This window comes from Sabethes cyaneus, chromosome 1 (assembly GCF_943734655.1).
Source record: "Sabethes cyaneus chromosome 1, idSabCyanKW18_F2, whole genome shotgun sequence".
Taxonomy (NCBI): Eukaryota; Metazoa; Arthropoda; class Insecta; order Diptera; family Culicidae; genus Sabethes; species Sabethes cyaneus.
In genome coordinates, this window is record NC_071353.1 from 171,606,425 (window position 1) to 171,626,735 (window position 20,311).

The window sequence follows — 20,311 nt, forward strand, 5'->3', positions numbered from 1 at the left end:
GCAACCGGGCCTAGGAAAGTGTATTTTTTGGTAGATCAATTTATTATCTGTTTTTGTTATCTGTGTTTATTCTGTGTAAATGTGTATGTTAAAATATTAAATATCTTGGTATTATTAACAAATTACAGTTCACCATTAGATTCGGTAGTTTTTAAGAGACAATTTTTCCGTTAATTTTTGCGAGAATCATCAACAAGGTGGATATTTTTTTGTTCCATCGTTGGGAGGAAAGTTTCTTCGTGTGTTTTTTTGGTGTTGACTTTCATCCCCGTAGGGCGCTCGAATAGAAATGTTAGTTGAATATACAGCTGCTATTAAACTTGATTTAAATCTTGGTCAACAACAAAACAAAACAATAATTGATTTGTCCCTCAAACAAGATGAAAACAAGATAGAACAATTTCAATAAAGATTAACATTCATCCGATAACAATCATAGTCAGTTTAAGTCATAAGTCGGTTTCACTTCTACTCTTCTTAAATTGCAGAGTAAATGATAATAATAATAATAATACCTGATATTGTTTTTAGTAAAAGTTTTCTGTAAATAGTTGCCATTAGAATCGATTGGTCTGTGTGAATTAGAGCTTTTTTAATCGATATGATGAAAAAGTTTCCTAACGACGAGGGTTGCTTGGATGCTGTTGATTGTTATTTGGTTGGTTGTGTTTAAGTGTGTGCGTGCGTGTGTGTGACGTAAACTGTGTATGGATTTTTACTTTACATTTTTCATCACTAACTATATTTCACTAGAAAGCCCGATGATAGTTTAGAATATATGTGAAAAATTGTGCCTTAACGATTGAATTCATCTTGATTTTTCAGTTTTAGAGTTTTTTGTTTTGTTGCATATGATTGTAACTTTGAAGATAATAATTGAATGCTATTTAGCCTCTCTTAAAGTCGATTTGATAGAGCAAATGTGTGCGGAAAATAGTTGGGAAGAATATTTACACATCTTTCGGATACTCCCTAAATGTTTGAATGTTTGTTTAAATCTTTTCCTAGTTAAAACTTTTCTCTTGATTGGTTGTTGGTCTAATACTGATATGCAAAAACGGTTCGATGTTACTAATTTTCTGACTACTTTTCCCGCTTAAAGCCTCTGAACTAGGGAAGTTAAAAGTCACCAAAACTACACAGGGACAGACAGGGAAGGGGAAAACCAGATGTATACAGTCTCATACTCATTTTGGGAAAAGGATTTTCATATGATTCCGCGCCCTAGAGGCAGAGAAGAAAAACACAAAACCGAGTGGAAAGGAAAAATAAAATCCCCCCCCGCTGTGTGTGTGGGTCGCGTCGTGTGTCGGATTACGCTCCGAGCATCTTTTTCACCGAGTAGCCCGGAATGGCGTAGAAGAATAGCAGCAGCAGGATGGCCAGCCCGATGATGATCAGGCCCTTGATTATGCGCCACTTGTAGTTGTGCCAGATGATGTATCGGATCGATTTGAGCGGATTCAGGAACCACATGAACGATGCATCCGGGCGGCTGTGGTCGGATTGGTCGAAGAGAGAAAAAAATGGAAGAAAAACAGAGATGGAGAAAAAGAGAGAGAAAAGGTAAGCTTTTGGTTCGGAAAGTTTCCACTGAAAAAAGAGCTTTATTTATAGCAAAATATAGCATGCTAAGTAGAGTCGTTAAATCGTTGGGTATTATCCTTGCCAGGATAGGTTGACGGAAAAACATTTTACCATAATTCTTTTCGATTGAATATTTAGTAAAGATTCGAACCAGTCGGTGTGTGATTTAATGTCAATTCCTCCAGATGTAGATGAAAACTGGCAAAATCATTTTAATAATTATCGTTCGATTATGCTCCCTTTTTCACGCTTCAATGAAATAAAGAAAACTTGACGTTGTATACAACATTGGACTTAAAATTAAACAGTAAACTTGAAATAAACGGTTGGAATTAAAATAGACTCTAAATAGGACTTAAAGTCGGATATACATTGTAATTAAATTAAATTAAATTGGACACGAAATTAAAGTTCAATTAGACTTGAAATCGAAGTTGAAATTGGACGCAAAATGGGGTACTAAATTTGTTTCGAAATTAGACTGGGACAATAAATTGGAATTGAAATTGGTTTTATAATTGGGCCTCAATTGGACTTGAAGTTTAACCTAAAATCGGAGGCTAAATTAAAATTAAAATAAGCTTGAAATTATATTTTAAATGGGATATTAAATTAAACTAGGCGTGAAATCGGACTAAAATAAATTCGAAATAAGTCTTACCACAGGTCACCTAATGGGACTCGGAATTGGACTTAAAATGGGACGCTAAATTATACTCGAAATTCGACGTAAAGTCTGATTTAAGTTGAACTGTAAATCGAAGCGAAAATTGGAATTAAATTATTCGTGAAATTAGACTGAAAATAGGACACCAAATTTGACTCACAATTGCACTTCAAATTGATCCGTATTTAAGCTCTGATTGACGCAACCTAAAATTCAAATTTACCCAAATTCAAGAATAAATTTGTAAAAATTCACGCCCAAATTGACCCAAATTACTGTTCATATTGAGCCAAAGTCAAGGCTAAATTTATGCAACTTCAAACCAAAACTGGACCAAATTTAAACCCAAATTGGTCCGGATTCAAGCCCGAATTGGCCCAAATTTAAGATAAATTGTCCCAAATTTAAGTGCAAATTGACCCAAATTCAAACCTAAATTTGCACAAATTCAAACCGAAATTCAAACACAAATAAATCCAAATTTGAGATTGAAATAACCTAAAATGGAGCCCAAATTTCCCCAAATACAAGCGCAAATTGAACCAAATTGGAATAAATTGTTTCAAATTTAACTTAAAACACCCAAGCGCAAATTAAATTAACTTAAAATCGAACTCAAATTGAACTAATTTCAAAATTAAATTGACCCAAATTTAGATCCAAATTGTCCCAAATTAAAGCTCAATCTCATCATACTTTAAGCCCTAATTTGTATAAATTTATGCCCCAATTACAGCTCATATTGACCCAAATTCAAGCTTTAATTTGAATGAATTCGAACCAAAACTGGACCAAATTCAAGCTTAAATCAAACCAAATTTAGAATAAATTGTCCCATATTTAAGTACAAATTGTCCCAAATTCATGCGCAAATTGATCCAAATTCAAGTTTTCTGGACCCAAATTTGTGCTCAATTTGACAAAAACTCAAATCCAAGTTGTCCCAAATTCAATTCCAAACTGACCCTAATTCAAGCCCAAATTTAAACCTAAATTTGTACAAATTGAAACCAAATTTGATCCAAATTAGAGCTCAAATTGGGCGAAATGGCTCAAGCTCAAATTGAACCAAATCAAATTCATGCTCAAACTTGTACAAATTCAAACGAAAATTGACCCAAATTTAAGTTCAAATTGTACCAAATTCAAGCCCAAACTGACCCTAATTCAATCCCAAATTTGAACAAATTCAAACTCAAATTGACCCAAATTGCAGCTAATGTTGTCCCAAATTGTAGCCTATATTTGTACAAATTCAAACCAAAACTGGACTAAATTCAAATCCAAATTGGTCCGAATTCAAGCGCAAATTAATCTAACTTAAATTCGAACTCCAATTGAACCAATTTTAAAATTAAATAGACCCAAATTTAGGTCCAAATAGTCCCGAATTAAAGCCCAATCTTACCCTATTTCAAGCCGTAATTTGTATAAGTTTAAGCCCAAATTACAGCTCATATTAACCCAAATTCAAACATAAATTTGTACGAATTCGAACCAACACTGGACCAAATTCAAGAATTAAATCAAATTCAGAATAAATTGTCCCATATTTAAGTAAAAATTGTACCAAATTCAAGATTTGGACCTAAATTTGAGCTCAATTTGACCCAAACTCAAGTTCAAGTGGTCCCAAATTCAAACCCAAACTGACCCAAATTCAAGTCTAAATTGGCTGAAATTCAGGCACAAAAAGTCAAAAGGCAGCTAAAAAACTTAATCAAAAAAGCTAAAAAAAGCTAAAAGAGATTTCAAAATTAACCAAAAAGTGCGTAAAATAGTGAAATAATTAAGAAATGGTAGCCAACAAGCAGTCAAACTATAGCAAAAAAAAACTAAACAGAAACTAACCGAAAAGCTGCCAAAAAGTGGCTCAAATATAGTCAAGAAGTAGTAACCTAAGAGTGGCAAAAAGGCAGCTAAGAGGTAATAAAATAACCAAAAAAAGCAAAATTTTGGGCTTAAACGTTTGTGAATGTGTGTGTGTGTGCGTGATACAATCCATCGCCCGCTGACTGGCAGCGCTTTTATGTAAAAAAAATTACTTGCATCTTTTAGCTAGAAAATTTGTCTTCCTAACTGCAAATAATTTTAGTCCTGGAGATGGAAGGTGATAGCTCTATTGTTCATCAAACGACCCATTTCTAGAATGCCTGGATATACACGCACATTCCGTGGTCGCCTTCATAAACAATAAGCCCCGCATGGATACTTTTACATATCCACACTTCCAGAATAATTTCCATTATTCTGGCGCGTATTTAATTCTATATCGACTGATCGTACCTCGAAGCTAACCGGACGGTTAAACAACCAACAAGTAGTCAAAAAGCTGCTAAAAAGTAGCCAAAGAGATGTCAAACAGCAACATAAATAGTTCAAAGATAAACATGAGTATAGCCGAAACGTTGTCAAAAAGTTGTTGAAAAGCAGCCAAAAAGTAAATAAACAAAAATGTCCAAGTCCAAAATGTGAACAAACCGACTGAAAGTTCGCTATGTTCGCCCAGTACCCTTGTTAGCTGCTTTTCGTTACTTTTAAGCTACAATAATAATACTGGCTGCTTTTTGGCAACTTTTTAACGACTTTTTGACAACCACTTTTTGGCAATTTATTAGCTATTTTTGTTAGCTTGTTGGCTATTTTAGACTGACCAGTTTTTTCACTAAATTTGATTTCATACTACAAAAATAAATAAGTCCTGTTTACAAATATATGTTAAAAAAATCCATCAGTACGTTAATAGAAGCGTTCAATAGTTTTATCTCAAAATGAAGTATGGCTTTTTTATAAATCCCCGAATAAATTTTACATTTGAAATTTTTTTCTAGTGACGTCACATTACTTCAAACCCCCCTTCCCCTATAAGCGTGACGTACTTTATGGATGGTCCCTTTTGATACCTCGAAATAGTGGACCCCTCGTTCGCCAAAGGGCCTAACAGGTTCAAAAAAAAGTTTAATTTTGAGCAAACCTTGAGATCTATATCATGTGATATTTGGTAAATTTGCCATGAAACAACTAACAAATAGTCACGCCGAGGACCCGGGCTCGAATTCCAAACCTGCAGAAGGCACGAATGACCCAAGCTTTAACAGCTGATTAAGACCACCATCGGAATGCTGAGAAAAAATGCTATAAGGAACATTCAACAAATTACATGTGTAGTGGCATTAAATAAACGAAAAAATTTATTATCTGTATTAAGGTTTAAAACTCTCATTAAATCAATATCTTGCTACAAAAAATTAATTGTTTTATTTAGTTAATGCCATTGCATTTTCTCAGCTTTCCGATGGTGGTCTTGAAATTAAAATCGGTTGGGAGAATCATGGCGAAAACGGCGATTTTTTTATATAATCCAACATGGCGACCATTTCCAAGATGGTCGCCAAATTTTTTTCACTTTGTTTATAAGCCCTATCCCTCCTCTTTACATAATCGTGTCGTTTGTAGTTTGCTTCATAGCAAATTTTGAAGGTATCACAATAATTATATGAAAACTAGCTGAGTGCCCGATCTTACTCGGGGAGCATTTGTCTTACAGCCACTTGTACATCGGTTAATTGTAACCGAAATGCTTATAATGCAACAATACAACGCTTGTTCCCCTTTCGGACGTTTCTCCCCATTTGTCAGCTTCTCCTTTTTTGTCTACCCGGCCACCTGCACATCTGTTTTCTTTACGGAAATCCCTATGAAACCCCATAAAGAAAGAAAAACAAAGCCATTTTTTCTAGTTGCACCTTCTGCTTTTAGCAATGGCCACCCCACCCATAGGAAATGAATAGTTTTGTCATTGTACTTTTCTAAAAACAGCTTTTTATTTATTTATTAGTTTAGTATTATATGCAATCCTAATAAAAAAAAGTAGAAGGTGCGACCTGTCATTCCTTTCATCTCACTTCAAGACAAAACTAGTTTGTAAACAATGTTTTTAGTGTCGCCACCAGGAGCAAGTATGCACAAATTATTGGCTGAGCGCACTCTGGAGCATGCCACATAAAGTTTACCATGGGAAAAACATGGTGTTCTCACATGAACTTCACGCTGTTTGAATAATTGTCCCTGTGACTCAAACAGAGTTAGAACAACAACAATTGGCACACTAATTATTCAATTAGTGAATAATTACACTTGACAAATCTACAGCTGCGAGCATTGCAGTTTAGTGTTTCGTATTCTGATTTGTTCTATTGTACGGATAAATTGTTACAGTCATATGAGCGTTACTCCCTTCTTCTCGTCAGCAACCTCCGGTCATCAGCTTTTGTCCTACCGTCACTTATGGGAGAACCGTCTAAACATTTCGGTGCCACTGTTGTCAACCTCTTCAGTGTTTTTAATTCTCTGATGGCAAGAAACATGTGTGGCAAGTTTGATAAAGAACGGTCAATGCGTTTCGGAGTTATGCCCCTCCCCCCTATCAGGGAACCTCCCTCAAACGTTTTTGTTAACCCCCCAGTTCTTATTCTCTTATAGCCAGGAACATGTGTGCCAAGTTTGGTGGAGATCGGTCAAGGCGTTCTGGAGTTGTGGTGGAACATACAAAAAACATACAAACATACTCACGCTCACTTTTATATATGGGTCATTCCACGTCAAGTGTTCGATTCACCTCCCAGTAAACCATTTGGTTTGTATATCTCGATTGCAACTGAGAAACACGACATCATATCTGAACGAAAAAGTTATATATCACGTCAGATAAGAGCATATATGTACCAAAGAGGAGGCAATATACGTGCAAAAATTTTGACGATTATTTTTAATTCTTTCTTGCATTTTATACAGCGGTTTTTATAACACGCAACTTAATACTCCTGAATATATGATTGAGATATAACTAAATATTGCAATCATCTATACTGCTTTATAATTCACAGTCGAGTTGTATATGAGGACACGCACGACTGCAAAACAACTTATTGTTCACTTTGTTTGACATACTCTAATCATTATAAAATTCCAATGTTAAATTGACATGAAAACGATTTAATGTGAACTTTCTATTACGATCTTGTGTTATCTGGGCTGTAATCGACCTTCTTGGATTTTCACCAAACTCGGCCAGATTGTTCGTTTTGGGTCAAGAAGCAAAAATCCCAAGTTTCGTGCCGATTGGAATTTCCCTCTATTTTTGGGAACCCTCCCTTTTATTAGAAAAAGCATCATTTTCGTCAAATTCGATTATTTTCTTTTGCTTATATCTTCGTAAATATTCAATTTAGAAGAAAACTTTGTTCTACATTTTCATGGGAAATCATCTGAAGAATCCGAAAAAAATATTAGTTTTTTGCGGCAGTGCTGCCAAATACTGTTATTTTTGAACTGAAAACTAAATTTTTAGTTTTCTCTCAATGAGTACAATTTGATCTTGAAAATTTCAACACCATCGTGTTCCTCAGACTTTTTTACATAAGAATCACTCAAAATCACGAGGTGTTCCCGTTCTCGAGAAATAGCGTTTTGAAACAAACAATTCCCAATTTCTCACGTAAAACTGTAAACAAAATGAAATTTCCTAGGAATAAGCAAATAACAAAAGAAGCAAAATTAATTTGGTTTAATCTAAAGCAACGTTGCGCTGTTGTGGAAGCACATAAACAGTATATAATATAACAAAAGTTTGTTTTTGAGCGTCTTAGCAGAATACGAAAGTTGAGTGAAAGAAAAGTCAAACCTATTTTCACAATAAAATTCCACTATTAATTTTAATTCAACAAATACACTTTTCACCTTCTACTTGAAGGCTTCATAAATGTCTGTTTTCGAACTGTTTTGTAGTTTAGATTTTGCTTTCATTCAAGAATATAATATAGTTTTTCCTAACAGTGATGCTAACTTTACAGTTTTCACTAGTATTGGAACATTGTAAATCCATATCAGTATTTTATATCATTATTAGCAGTATTAATATATTTTTATTTCTCCAAATAATTATTTCCTTGTGCCTTTTCTACTTATTTTTTTGATACTTTATATGTAGTCCCTGAATTTGATTCGGAAACCGTTTTCATTATAACAGAATTGATACTAACAGGAATTGCGGCATGCATAGATCGGATACCAGGAATAGATGCTGCTGACAGGAAGCGATCCTTAAATATTTCCTTTTCTTCGCAACTCCGGCGAAGAACAAATTTATTTCATATCTATACCTATAAAAAAGGATTTCTGTCTGTCTGTCCCTATGTTCCTTTTAGAATCGAAAACTACCGAACCGATCGGCGTGAAAATTTGCATATAGGAGTTTTTGGGGCCAGGGAAGGTTCTTATGATGGTTAGAGATCCCTCCGCTCACTAAGAGGGGGGCTCCTATACAAATGAAATACAAATTTCCTCATAACTCGAAAAGTAACCAAGCAAATGGAACCAAATTTGGCATGTGGGGGGTTTTGGAGGCAGGATTTTTTTTAATGATGGTTTGAGACCCCTCACCCCTGTGGTAAGGGAATAAGGACTATCATACAAATAAAACAGAAATTTTTGCGTAACTCAAAAACTAATCGAACTCGAGAAATTTTAGACTTTTTCATAAAACATTAATCAATAACAAGACCACCAAAAACTATCAATAGTAACATTAGAAAATTCAGCGCGAGACGGCCACAGGCCGCGAGTGTTGAAGGCGACCTGGCGTCGGATTCGCCGGTTACTGCGGGGAGACAGCCCCCCGTAGAGATCACCTCTATCTAGGTTTATTTATTTTCCTAGATCTACTGACCTCTACTACTTTCCTTCAGTTGAGTCACCCCTGCGAAATGGTACTTTCTACGAAAAGATTTTCCGTGAAATGGTACATCCTACGTAAGGTTTTTCGCGAAATGGTATTCTGCGAAATTCTATATTCCGCGTTATGGTCAACCGAGAATTAGTGTTTCGCAAAATGGTATTCGGTGAAATGGTTTGTAATGATGGCGAATATTTAAATGCTATTCGCTTTATTTTATCAGGCTAAGCAACGGGGGGAAGTGGTTTTCTACTTTACTGTGAGGAAAATTTGTATATTAAAACACCCATGAACTCCCCAGAAACTTGCAAAACTCAAGATTGTGACAAAGGTCATCCGAGATTCACGATTTATGTACAACACAGTTTAATTTGTGGCAATATGAAGTTTGTCGGGTCAGCTAGTGAATTATATAGAAACCTAAACAATGAGCTCATTTCGTCAATACAATACAGATTTTCGATAAAAGCAATTAGGCATTGATAATTTTTTTTGCATTTTGCTTTGCGCAAGTGAATGGTATTGTTGCACAGTTGACATTGTGTCACCTCTGCTGCTAGCCATCTCAGATGGTTGAAGGCATGAGAATCTAGGAATTGTTTGTTTGACTTTTCGTTCACTCAATTTTCGTATTCTGCTAAGACGCTCAAAAAAAAACTTTAGTTCTATTATATACTGTTTATGTGCTTTCACGCCAGCGCAATGGTGCTTTAGATTAAACCAGAATAATTTTGCTTTGTTTTGTTATTTGCTTATTGCTAGGAAATTTAATTTTGTTTATGATTTTATTTGAAAATTTGGGAATTGTTTGTTTCAAAACGCTATATCTCGAGAACGGGACGGAACACCTCGTGGTTTTGAGTGATTCTTATGTAAAAAAGTCTGAGGAACACGATGTTGTGAAATTTTTGAGATCAAATCGTACTCATTGAGAGAAAAATACAAATTTAGTTTTCAAATCGAAAATAAAAGTATTTGGCAGCGCTGCCGCAAAAAACTAGTATTTTTTTCAAATTCCTCAGATGATTTCCCATGAAAATGTAGAATAGAGTTTTTTCCAAATTAAACACTTACGAAGATATATGCAAAAGAAAATAAGCGAATTTGACGAAAATGATGCTTTTTCGAATAAAAGAAAGGTTGCCAAAAATCGAGGGAAAGTCCAATCGGCACCAAACTTGGGATTTCTGCTTCTTGACACAAGACGAACAATCTGGCCGAGTTTGGTGAAAATCCGCCAAGGTCGATTACAAGTTTCTGCTTTTCTCGGTTACTTGACGTGAAATAACCCATTCCTATCTCTATCGACTGCATAGCTATAGAGCATGTTCCTGGGAAATTCTATAAAAATAAGATTTTCATACTTAGCTTATGTTGGTTCCTTTTTACAAGAATATATGGTTCTAGGCGATTAATGAGGGACTCAAAATACGCATTTTATACAGAAGGTTGCAAATCTCTAGGACCTTTTCTTACAAAGTTATCGCTTTTGGCTCGTGAAGTTAAGGAAAAATAAAGCTTAAATAAGTGATAACTTTGAAAGGAAAGGTCCTAGAAATTTGCAACCTTCTGCAAAAACATGTGTTTTGAGTTCTTCAATAGTCACCTAGAACCATATGTTCTTGTAAAATGCAACCAACATACCCTAAGTATGAAAAACTTATTTTTAAACAATTTCCAAAGAATAAAAAAATACAATACAATTACAATTTCCAAAAAAAAAAAAAATGCACGTGTATCGAGTTTTTAGCGAACGCGAAACACATAAAACGTATGCTTGCCATACTCTCATTTGGGTGGTTGGGGGCAAGCGGAGCCCATACAAGTTTATAGTACTCGGCTTAAGCTTTAAGATGAAGCGCTGATTTGATAAACACGCTTGCCCCATTTTACCCCATGGGCTCGTGAAGCTACGGAAATTTAAAACTTGAATATGCGATAACTTAGCATATAAAGGTTCAAAAGATTTGTGGTCTTCTGCACAAACGTGTATTTTGAGTGCTTCAATAATTGCCTAGAATTCTTGTATTGTTGTAAAATGCAACTAAGAAAAGCTAAGTATGAAAAACCAATTTTTAAAGAAGTTTTAAAGAACATGCCATGTAGTTCAGTACTCGATAAAGATAGAAATTTTATTTCTTCAGCAAAGTGGCTTGTTTTTATATTCCTTGGTCTTGACTTAGTCTTAGACTTAAAACTGTACCATTAAAATTGAAATTAAAATGGGCCCTAAATAGGACTTCAAGTCTGACCTAAATTGGAATTAAACTATGAATTAAACTTAAAATAAGACATGAAATTTAATTTGTTATTGAACTTGGGTTTGAAATTGCACTTGAAATCAGACTTTAAATTTGAAGGGAATTTAATTTGAACTTGAGACTAAATATGACTTGAAATTGTAGTAAAATTGCGCTTCAAATGGGACAGTAAATTGGACACGAAATTAAACTTCAATTAGACTTGAAATCGAAGTTGAAATTGGAATTAAATTGGACCTAAAATAGGGTACTAAATTTCATTCGAAATTGGACTGGGACAATAAATTGGAATTGAAATTGGTTTTATAATTGGGTCTCAATTGGACTTGGCAAAATCGGAATTAAATTAGACTTGAAATTGGTCTTAAGATAGGACATCAAATTGCGCACGAAATTGGACATTAAAGCGGAGTAAAATTATAATCAATTTAGATTTGAAATAGGACTTACAATGGGATACAAAATTGGATTTAAAATGGGCTATTCAAAAGCAAAACCTTGGGCGTTAAACGTCCACTTTCAAGTGTAATTGACCTTTCTTTATCGTTAGACTTCGCAGCCGCTGTTTTTTTTTTTGAAGAGCATAAGACAATTATGGGGCTAGTGCAACAGTCCCATTGACTCTAGCTGTACCACCTAGCCAACATCGTACCTCGAAGCTAACTGGCTCGGCACAAGGGTCATTCAATTGAACTCGAAATTGGCTTTGAAACGAAATATTAAATTGGACACAAAATTTGACATCGAATTCAAGTTGAAAGTGAAATTAAATTAGATTCTTAATGGAACTTGAAATAGGAGGTTAAATTGTATTTGAAATCGAAGCTGAAGATAAATTAGACTAGAAATTGGCATAAATATGGGACATTCAATTAAACACGAAATTTGACTAGAAATCGGATTTGAAATTGGAGTTAAACTATCTAATCTAATCTCATTCTAGCGCAGCCGGTAGCAGTTAAAATTAAAATAAAAGTAGACGTGAAATATGGTTTAAAATGGGACACTAAATTGGACCTAAAATCGGGCATCAAATTAGACTTGAAATTGGTGTTAAATTGGATTTGAAAATGGAGTTAAATTCGACATGAAATTAGATTTAAAATGGGACATTTAATTGAACTCGTTATCGAAGTTGAAACCGGAATTAAATTAGACGTGAAATTGGATCTAAAGTGGGGCACTACATTGAACTGGAACTTGGGCATTAAATGGGACACTAAATGGGACTCAAAGTTAGTCTTAAAATGAGTCATTAAATAGCAATTGAATTTTGGACTTGAAACTGTGCCTCAATTGTACTCTTGAAATTGAACTTGAAATCGGGGGGAAAATTGAATTTAAAATGAAACACGAAATTCAAAATATTGAAACCTGGAAATTGGACTTGAAATCGGAGTAGAAATTGGAATTAAATTAAACGTAAAATAGGACAATGGGACACCAGCAAATATAACAATAGGACATGGGGCACTAAATAAGACTCGAAATTGGACTTAAATTTAGGCATTTGAGGCAGGCTGGACTTAAAATTGAGCTTGAAATCAAAGAATGGAATGAAATTGAAACTAAATTAGACTCGAAATTGGACCTAAAACCGGACAATAAGTTGGCTTTTAAATGGGATACTAAATTGGGCATGAAATTGAACTTGAAATTGGAATTCAATTAGACGAAAAATTGGACCTAAAAAGAGACACGAAATCAAACTTAATGTTGAATTATAATAAATAGGACTTGACATTGGAATTTGACGTGAAATAAAACTTAAAATGGGACACGAAATTGGACTCGAAATTGACCCAAAAAATGGGACATTAAAGGTGCTTTAAGTCGGAGTTGACATTGGTATTTGATGTGAAATAGGACTCAAAATAGGATGCAAAATTGGACTCGAAACCGACCTTAAAATGGGACATTAATCTGGACACGAAATTAAGCCTCAATAGGACTTGAAATTGATCTTGGAATCGGAATTTCAATTGGAGTTAAATTAGTCATGAAATTGGACTTCAAATGGGACATTTGCTTGGACTCAAAATTCACCCTAAATGGGACATTAAATTGAACACGAAATTGGGCTAGAAATCGGAGTTGACATTGAATTGAAAATCTAATCTAATCCTATACTAACGCAGCCAGTAGAAGTTAAAATTGGAATTAAATTAGACGTAAAATTGGGCTTAAAATGGGACATTCAATTAGACTCAAAAATGGTCTAAAATAGGAGTTAAAATTGAAATTAAACTAGATGTGACTTTGGAGTTAAAATGGGACACTAAATTGAACTCGAAATCGGACTCGAAGTGGGACATTAAGTTGGTCTTGAAATCGGACCTCAATTGAAATTGAAATTACATTTTTAATTTGACTCCAATTGAACATGAAAGTGGATTTAGATTACTCAGTTTGCGTTGGTTCGAATCTTAGTAGAAGATTGTGACGTTGCAATAGATTACAACGACAATGCACAGTGGGATTTTTTCATTCGAAATAAGGTTGTTTATTTCAATATCTTCTAAGTGTCACTGGGCTAGTTTCACTGTTTTGATATCAAAGCAAAGGTTTTTTGCACAGACAACAAAAGATTCTGTCAAGCCCAGCGGTATTTGGAGATATTCAGTTAAACGACTTCATTACAAAAAGATCTGTATAAACGAACTTTACCCTTTTTTATCAACAGACTTCGCAACCGGTTATTAGAGTACACGACGCGGTTATTACGGGGCTAGTGCAACGATTCTACTGTCTCTATAGCAGCACCGCCCAATCGACGACAATGACTGGTTTGTTAGGCCAGCATTGCACCCCGGAGCTAACCGGGCGGACTAGGACAAATAGCCATTAAATTTTTCTTCAAGTTTCGAATCACTCGCTCCCAGCTACCGCCCATATGGGGAGCCATGGATGGGTTGAAGCTTCGGGTCGTCCTAGCGGTTACGAATTTGTTGCTAATCTGGTTGTAAGCAACTACGTTGCGAAGCTTCTTTTGGACCTGTGAAATTTGTCCCTGTCCCTGTCGCTTCGACTCGTTCTTGTTTGGAGTATCGCATCGACTGATGACAGTCTTTGATGCAGTTCGTTCACAATAGCGGCATGGTTTTGATGATTAATTTTTGTGTGACAGTGGAAAATACCACCCTTATAGGTGCATGGTAAGTATTACTGGACTCTTTGCTTCTATTTGCTTCTATCTGCATCGTTCCAGTTTTTGGCCATCAGATGGGAGAGCCTTTTTTGCTGAGCTAAGCAGAAAACCTTCAGCTCCGTAGAGCTCCTCTGGTCAGCTGACCAACTACAGCGACACAAACGACGGTCTCTATGCGCTGACCCTGACGCTGACCCAACCGAAGACACCGTGGAATTTTGACACCTTCTTCTCTCACTTTTGGCCATTTTAACCATTTCACACACACCAACGTCACGAAAGCAGTTTTGTCCGATCGAATCGTAAACTGAATCGTACGCCGCCTTGAAGTCCACAAACAGTTGAGGCCTGTGCAAGTTGTACCCCCGGAGCTCCGCTAACGGTCTCAGTCTCTAGGACAGGATAAGGGAAAGGACCTTATAGGCAAAATTTAGCAATATTATGCCTCGATAAATTTAGCAATCGAGTTGAAGTCCTTTTTTAAAAAAATAGGGCGAATGGTGTTACCACCTAGGATTTTGTTTAAAAATAGATTTGACTTGAACTTGAACTAGATTTGAACTGAATGTAGATTGGATTTGCATTGGAATAGAGCGGATTTCAAATTTTCATCAAAAACTTACTTCGGTTTCTCCAGTGGATCCGGTTCGTTCCGCCCGTAACCGGCTGGATTCTTTTCCGCTTCCTCCTTCGTTAGCAAGTGAATTTCCGCCTCAACCTTCCCGGTCAGTTCCATCTCATCATTTTCCTTCTTGATGAAAAACGGCCACCAACCGCGAACGCGTTTCTGCTTGAATATGTTCACCATCGGTACGTTGTCCGTTTTCAGCATATCGAGCGTGCAAAGCTTAGAGGACTTTGCACCCCGCGGAAACCGATTCAGATTCAACGAAATCGCTCCCAGAAAGTCATCGGCCGAGAAGTGATCCGCATCCCAAACCTGCAGCTCGAGCCGAGCTGGGATTTTAACTTCCGTTTCGTCCCAACTAAAGAGGGATTCCTTTCGCGAAAGCACGATCCGCTCTTCGGCCGCTAGGTAGTCGAAGGGAAAGATGAACCGCCAGTTGAAGTTGCCTTCGCCTGTTAGTGAACGGTAGTGGATGTCCGTTGCCTGGATGTCCTGCGGTCCGGTGAGCCATCTGTTTTATCAGAAAAAAAAACTGTCAGAATCAGAATGGTCGATCCGGTTCAAACTTACCCTTTCACGTAGATATCGGACATCTTCTCACCGGTGAAGAAGGCATCGTCTTCCAGCACGACGTCGTCCGTGTTCCAGATCACTATCCGCAGCTCGTAGGATTTCGGTTTCCGGGGGGAAATGTCCACCGGTGGACCGGGCAGCGGCATATCCATCGGGAACATGTCGACCCACATCTCCAGCTTGCCCTGTTCGATGCCCGGCTTGTCGCTGCTGTACAGCGACCGGGATTCGATGTGTTCCGGAACGATCTGTCAACCAATTGTTTGGTTATGATATCAAATAAAAATTCTGAGGGACCACTACAAACCTTACAACCAACGCGCGGAATCTCTTCCCAGCGGTGCAGAACCGCCAGCGCTAGGTGTTCGTCGCGGAACTTACACGTCGTTGGACCGTTCCAGGCTTGGATTTCCTCGTGGGCGAAGGTGAAACAGTACCGTCCTATCGTAACCCGATCCTGCAGGTACTGCGGCGGTTCCAGTTTGTTCTCCTTGCACAGTTTCGTCAGTATCTGCGTCGGTTTCATCGGATCACGCCACTGATTGTAGCCGGTGCTGAAACAACGAAACAAAATTAGGGATTTCTTCCGATAAACAATGAGGTTTGAGGAACAAACTCTTCGTATCGCGCAGCGATTCCGCACAACGCCCGATGTTTGCTGTAGAATCGATTCTCCAGATCGATCCGAGTTTCACCGATCAGATCGTCCGAACCGACCAGATCCCAGTCGTAGATCTGCACCGTCAGCATTGAATCCTGCGGAAAGGTTGCTTCGATTTCGAAGCACTTTCCGAACACCGGATTCAGCTGCTTGCTGACGTAGTTCTCCTTGTCCGAGATGCGCTTGCTCCCGAGCTGGAGTACTACGTACGGATCGGCCTTCCCGTTGAGGTCCATCGGATGCAGATCGGTCGCCTTAACGACGTACACCCGAACCAGCACGTGAATCGGGTCGTTCAGCGGAAGAGTCGGTGCAAAGGCCGGTTCCATACCCTTCTCGATTGGGAGTTTGTACACCTTGATGGCACCCTTGAAGAAGCCCACGATTCGATTCTCGTCCTCCGTACTGTCGCCGGTCTTCTTACCCCGATAGAGGGGAAACGACAGCAGCCACTCCTTGAAGTTGTTGTACTCCGGCAGGGTCTCCAGTTCGCACGGGTAGATTTGGCAGGTGGCAGTGTTCGGGTTGACGTTCTTTTTCGGAGTCGTCTTCGGGCTTAGCTTCGAGACGAACTTGGAAGTTTTGACGCCCAGCTTTTTGCTGCCACCTTCGGTGGTGGCCAGCGCCACATGGTTCTCCGTGAGGCCACCGCGGAAGTTCGTCGTCGAGGGTTTCGATGCTTCGATTAGCTTCTCGTACGAGAGGAAATATTTGGTCCACCAGTCTTTGCTCGATTCGTCGTCGTCGTCCGTGTCGTACGTGTCCTCGTGGTCGATACGGTTTTTCTTCGGCTTTTTTCCTTTGGCCACCTTGCTGACGCAAGCCGCACCGTACAGCGTCAGGTTGTCACCGGAGATCGAATGCATCAGGGAGCTATCGTTAGGCATTGTTGTGCTGTTTGGCAGCAGGTCGCAGGTTTGTCGCGAGAGAACGATCTGTCCGCTTTGGTTTACCCGTCGGGTTTCCTCCTTCGGAGGAGGTCGATGCATGTACTTGTGAATGGATGTTATTTGGTGCGTCCCCACCAGGGTATAGCGGCCAAAAGATCGGCAATCGACCGCTCGAATCGTGATGGGAGGAGCGTAGCGCTCCTCCAACGGAAGCTCCAAGTCCAAGAACTTCAGCATGTTGGAAAAGTTTGGATTCTTCTTCGCATTTTGAATTATACTCGAGTTTAGGATTTTTCCGGAACATTCGATGTCGATGCGGGGTTTGTCAACGGTCATGAAATGGACCCGTTTCACGTCTCGCAAACCCCAGAACAGAACTTCAATTCGGAAGCGGGCGAGATTCGGCCGTACCTCACGTGGAACGGGAAGAATTGTCATCGTAGAAGGCCCAGTCTTATCTCCACGGAACTCGGTTGCGATGTACTTCGGATCCGTCAGGCGAGGAATGTCGTCCGAGCCTAGTTCTAACATTTCAAAAGCCGCCAGCAGTTCTCCAGCTCCGTCCAGACCGCGGGTGATTTCGAACCACTCCAACACAGGATTCTGGTAGTGATTGTCTTTCAGTTTAATCCTAGGTTTGGCCAACGCTCTCCCGATAAACTCCGACTTTCCCACCTTATCCTGATCGTAAATGTCTATCACAATCGTCGGAGGATCCTTCTTAATTTCGTCCTTCGCTCCGTAGATCACGATCTCATCAAAGAGCAGCAGTTCATCCCAAGTGGGACTCAACGTTTCCTCGATTACCTGCGTAGTCCGCGAGAACTCCGTAATATAAACGGTAGCATAGGGATCACTTAATCCGGACGCATCCGATCCGATCAGTGATCGAGCCTGATAGACGTGCGCCCGCATCTGAAAGACGTGCTTCTCCACGTACCGAACGTCCGACGGAGCCGGAACGTTCGGCTTATCCGAATTCTGCAGCTCGTAGGACAGTTCAAAACCCCGCGGAAGACCCGCATAGAAGTACTTTTTGTGCTTCAAAACTCCCAACCAAAGGTAAACGTGCAACTTGGCCCGAACCTGCCAACCAGCCGGACCTTCCGACAGCTTACCCGGCAACTTCAAGAAAATAGTCTGCACCTTCCCGCAGTAAACCCCAGTTTCCTCCTCCACCGTCGAATAGATCAAATCCCTCGCACTGATCCGATGGTACGCAACCCGTTTCCCGTTCGCAATCATCCAGACAAAAACATCCGGCAGCGCATGCTGCGGATCATCAACCAAGAACCGCAACTTCCCCAAATAGGAGTGAGCCGTTTTGTACCGTTCCTTCATCGAACTCTTCGTCACCAGCGCCCTCAAATTCCGCGACATATTCCCAATGGACTCAACCTCCCGCATGCAAAGCTTCATCCGTTCCTTATCCAACTTAGTCTTACCCGTACCGGGCCCTACCAGGGCCCCTTTCGTAATCGACACATACTTATTACAACTGGTCGCAACCTCCTCCAGCACCGACCGCAACTTAACCTCCGCCGTCGGATCTTCATCCTCAATCAGCAGATTCGTCTCGGCCAACCCGATCTCCATCCGCTCCGTAACCTTCCCAATCATATTACTATTATACATCCGCCGCCTCAAATCCGGAAACGAACACCGCACGTCCATGCACGGCTTATTGTCCCAGTACGGCAGAAAGAAGTGACACTTGTCGTGCGAGATCGGTTTCGAGGCACTCGTCGTACTGCTGTAGGCCGTCGTATCGACCGCTTCCAGTTCGTCGTCGTCGCTCAGGTTGCCGGCACTTTCGTTGTGTCCGTCCAGCGAGTTGCCCGCGTTGCCCATGCTCAGTTCGAAGTAAACGGGCCGATCGCACACCTTCCGGTCGATCATCGAAGCCTCCAGCACGCTGGCGAACATGAAGAAATCGTCGTGCTTGCAGTACGAGGACTCCGAAATCGGCAGTGTGGATTCCAGTTCCACTGGAAAAAAGATGATGAATAAGTTTAATTATTAGGGATCCACATCGGTATGAAAACGAAAATCCGGACTAAAAATCGTAACGAATTTTTTAGATCCGATTTGGTTTTTTCAGGTTCCGGGTGACTTACAATTAGAACTTAACAGTTCAATCGAATTTAGTTTCGACCTCGACTGAGATCTCCACAGGAACTTCACCTTTTAATTTGGTTCAATCTGTGCCTCCATTTCAGCCAATTTAGACTTGAATTTGGGTCAATTTATTTTAATTTGGTTCAATTTGAACCTGAATTTGGGCCATTTTAAGCTTTAATTTAGGTCAATTTTGGTTTGAATTTGTACAAATTTAGGCTTGCATTTGGGTCAATCTGCGCTTAAATTTGTAAATTTGCTTGAATTAGGGTCAGATTAGAGAATTAGATTTGAATTTGGGACAACTTGGGCTTGAGTTTGGTTCAAATTGAGCTCAAATTTAGGTCCAGTTAATCTTGAATTTGAATCAATTTGCGCTTGAATTTGGGACTATTTGTACTTAAATATGGGACAATTTATTCTCAATTTGGTTTAATTTAAGCTTGAATTTGGTCCGGTTTTGGTTCGATTTTGAACAAATTTAGGCTTGAATTTGAGTCAAAATGAGCTGTAATTTGGGTTTAAATTGAAATAGGGTAAGAGTGGGTTTTAATTTGGGACATTTTGGACCTAAATTTGGGTCTATTTAATTTTGAAATTGGTTCAATTGAAGTTAATTTAATTTTGCGCTTGAATTCGGGTTAATTTGGGTCAATTTGGAATTAATTTTAAATCAATTTATTCCAATTTAGTTCAATTTGCGCTTGCATTGGGGACAATTTGGGCTCGATTTTAGGCTATTTTAATCTCAAATTTGGATTAATTTGTGTTTGAATTTGGGTAAAAATAAGCTTTAATTTGGGTCAATTTTGGGTTGAATTTGTACAAATTTAGGTTTGAATTTGGGTCAATTTGGACTTAAATTTGGGACAATCTATCTCGAATTTCAGTCAATTCGGGCCTGAATTTGCACAAATTTGTGCTTGAATTTGGTTCAATTTGGGATTGAATTAAAGTCAATTTGAGCTCGATTTTAGGTCAAGTTTATCTTAAATTTGGTTTCATTAGTGTTTGAACTTGAGCCAATTTGAGCTTGAATTCGGAC

At 38.7% G+C, this 20,311-nt stretch overlaps 1 protein-coding gene across 1 annotated transcript in view; it reads right to left on the reverse strand.

The window, feature by feature from the left end:
• Positions 1–66: 66 nt before the first annotated feature.
• LOC128738149 (otoferlin-like) overlaps positions 67–20,311 on the reverse strand; it is an 85,732-nt gene continuing 65,487 nt past the window's right edge. The window contains exons 13-17 of the mRNA XM_053833044.1: positions 16,214–19,136; positions 15,905–16,151; positions 15,595–15,845; positions 15,020–15,535; positions 67–1,495 (exon numbers count right to left, since the gene is read on the reverse strand). Coding sequence (XP_053689019.1) covers positions 1,315–1,495; positions 15,020–15,535; positions 15,595–15,845; positions 15,905–16,151; positions 16,214–19,136 — 4,118 coding nt within the window. The 3' untranslated portion in view covers positions 67–1,314. The remainder of the gene's footprint in view (positions 1,496–15,019; positions 15,536–15,594; positions 15,846–15,904; positions 16,152–16,213; positions 19,137–20,311) is intronic.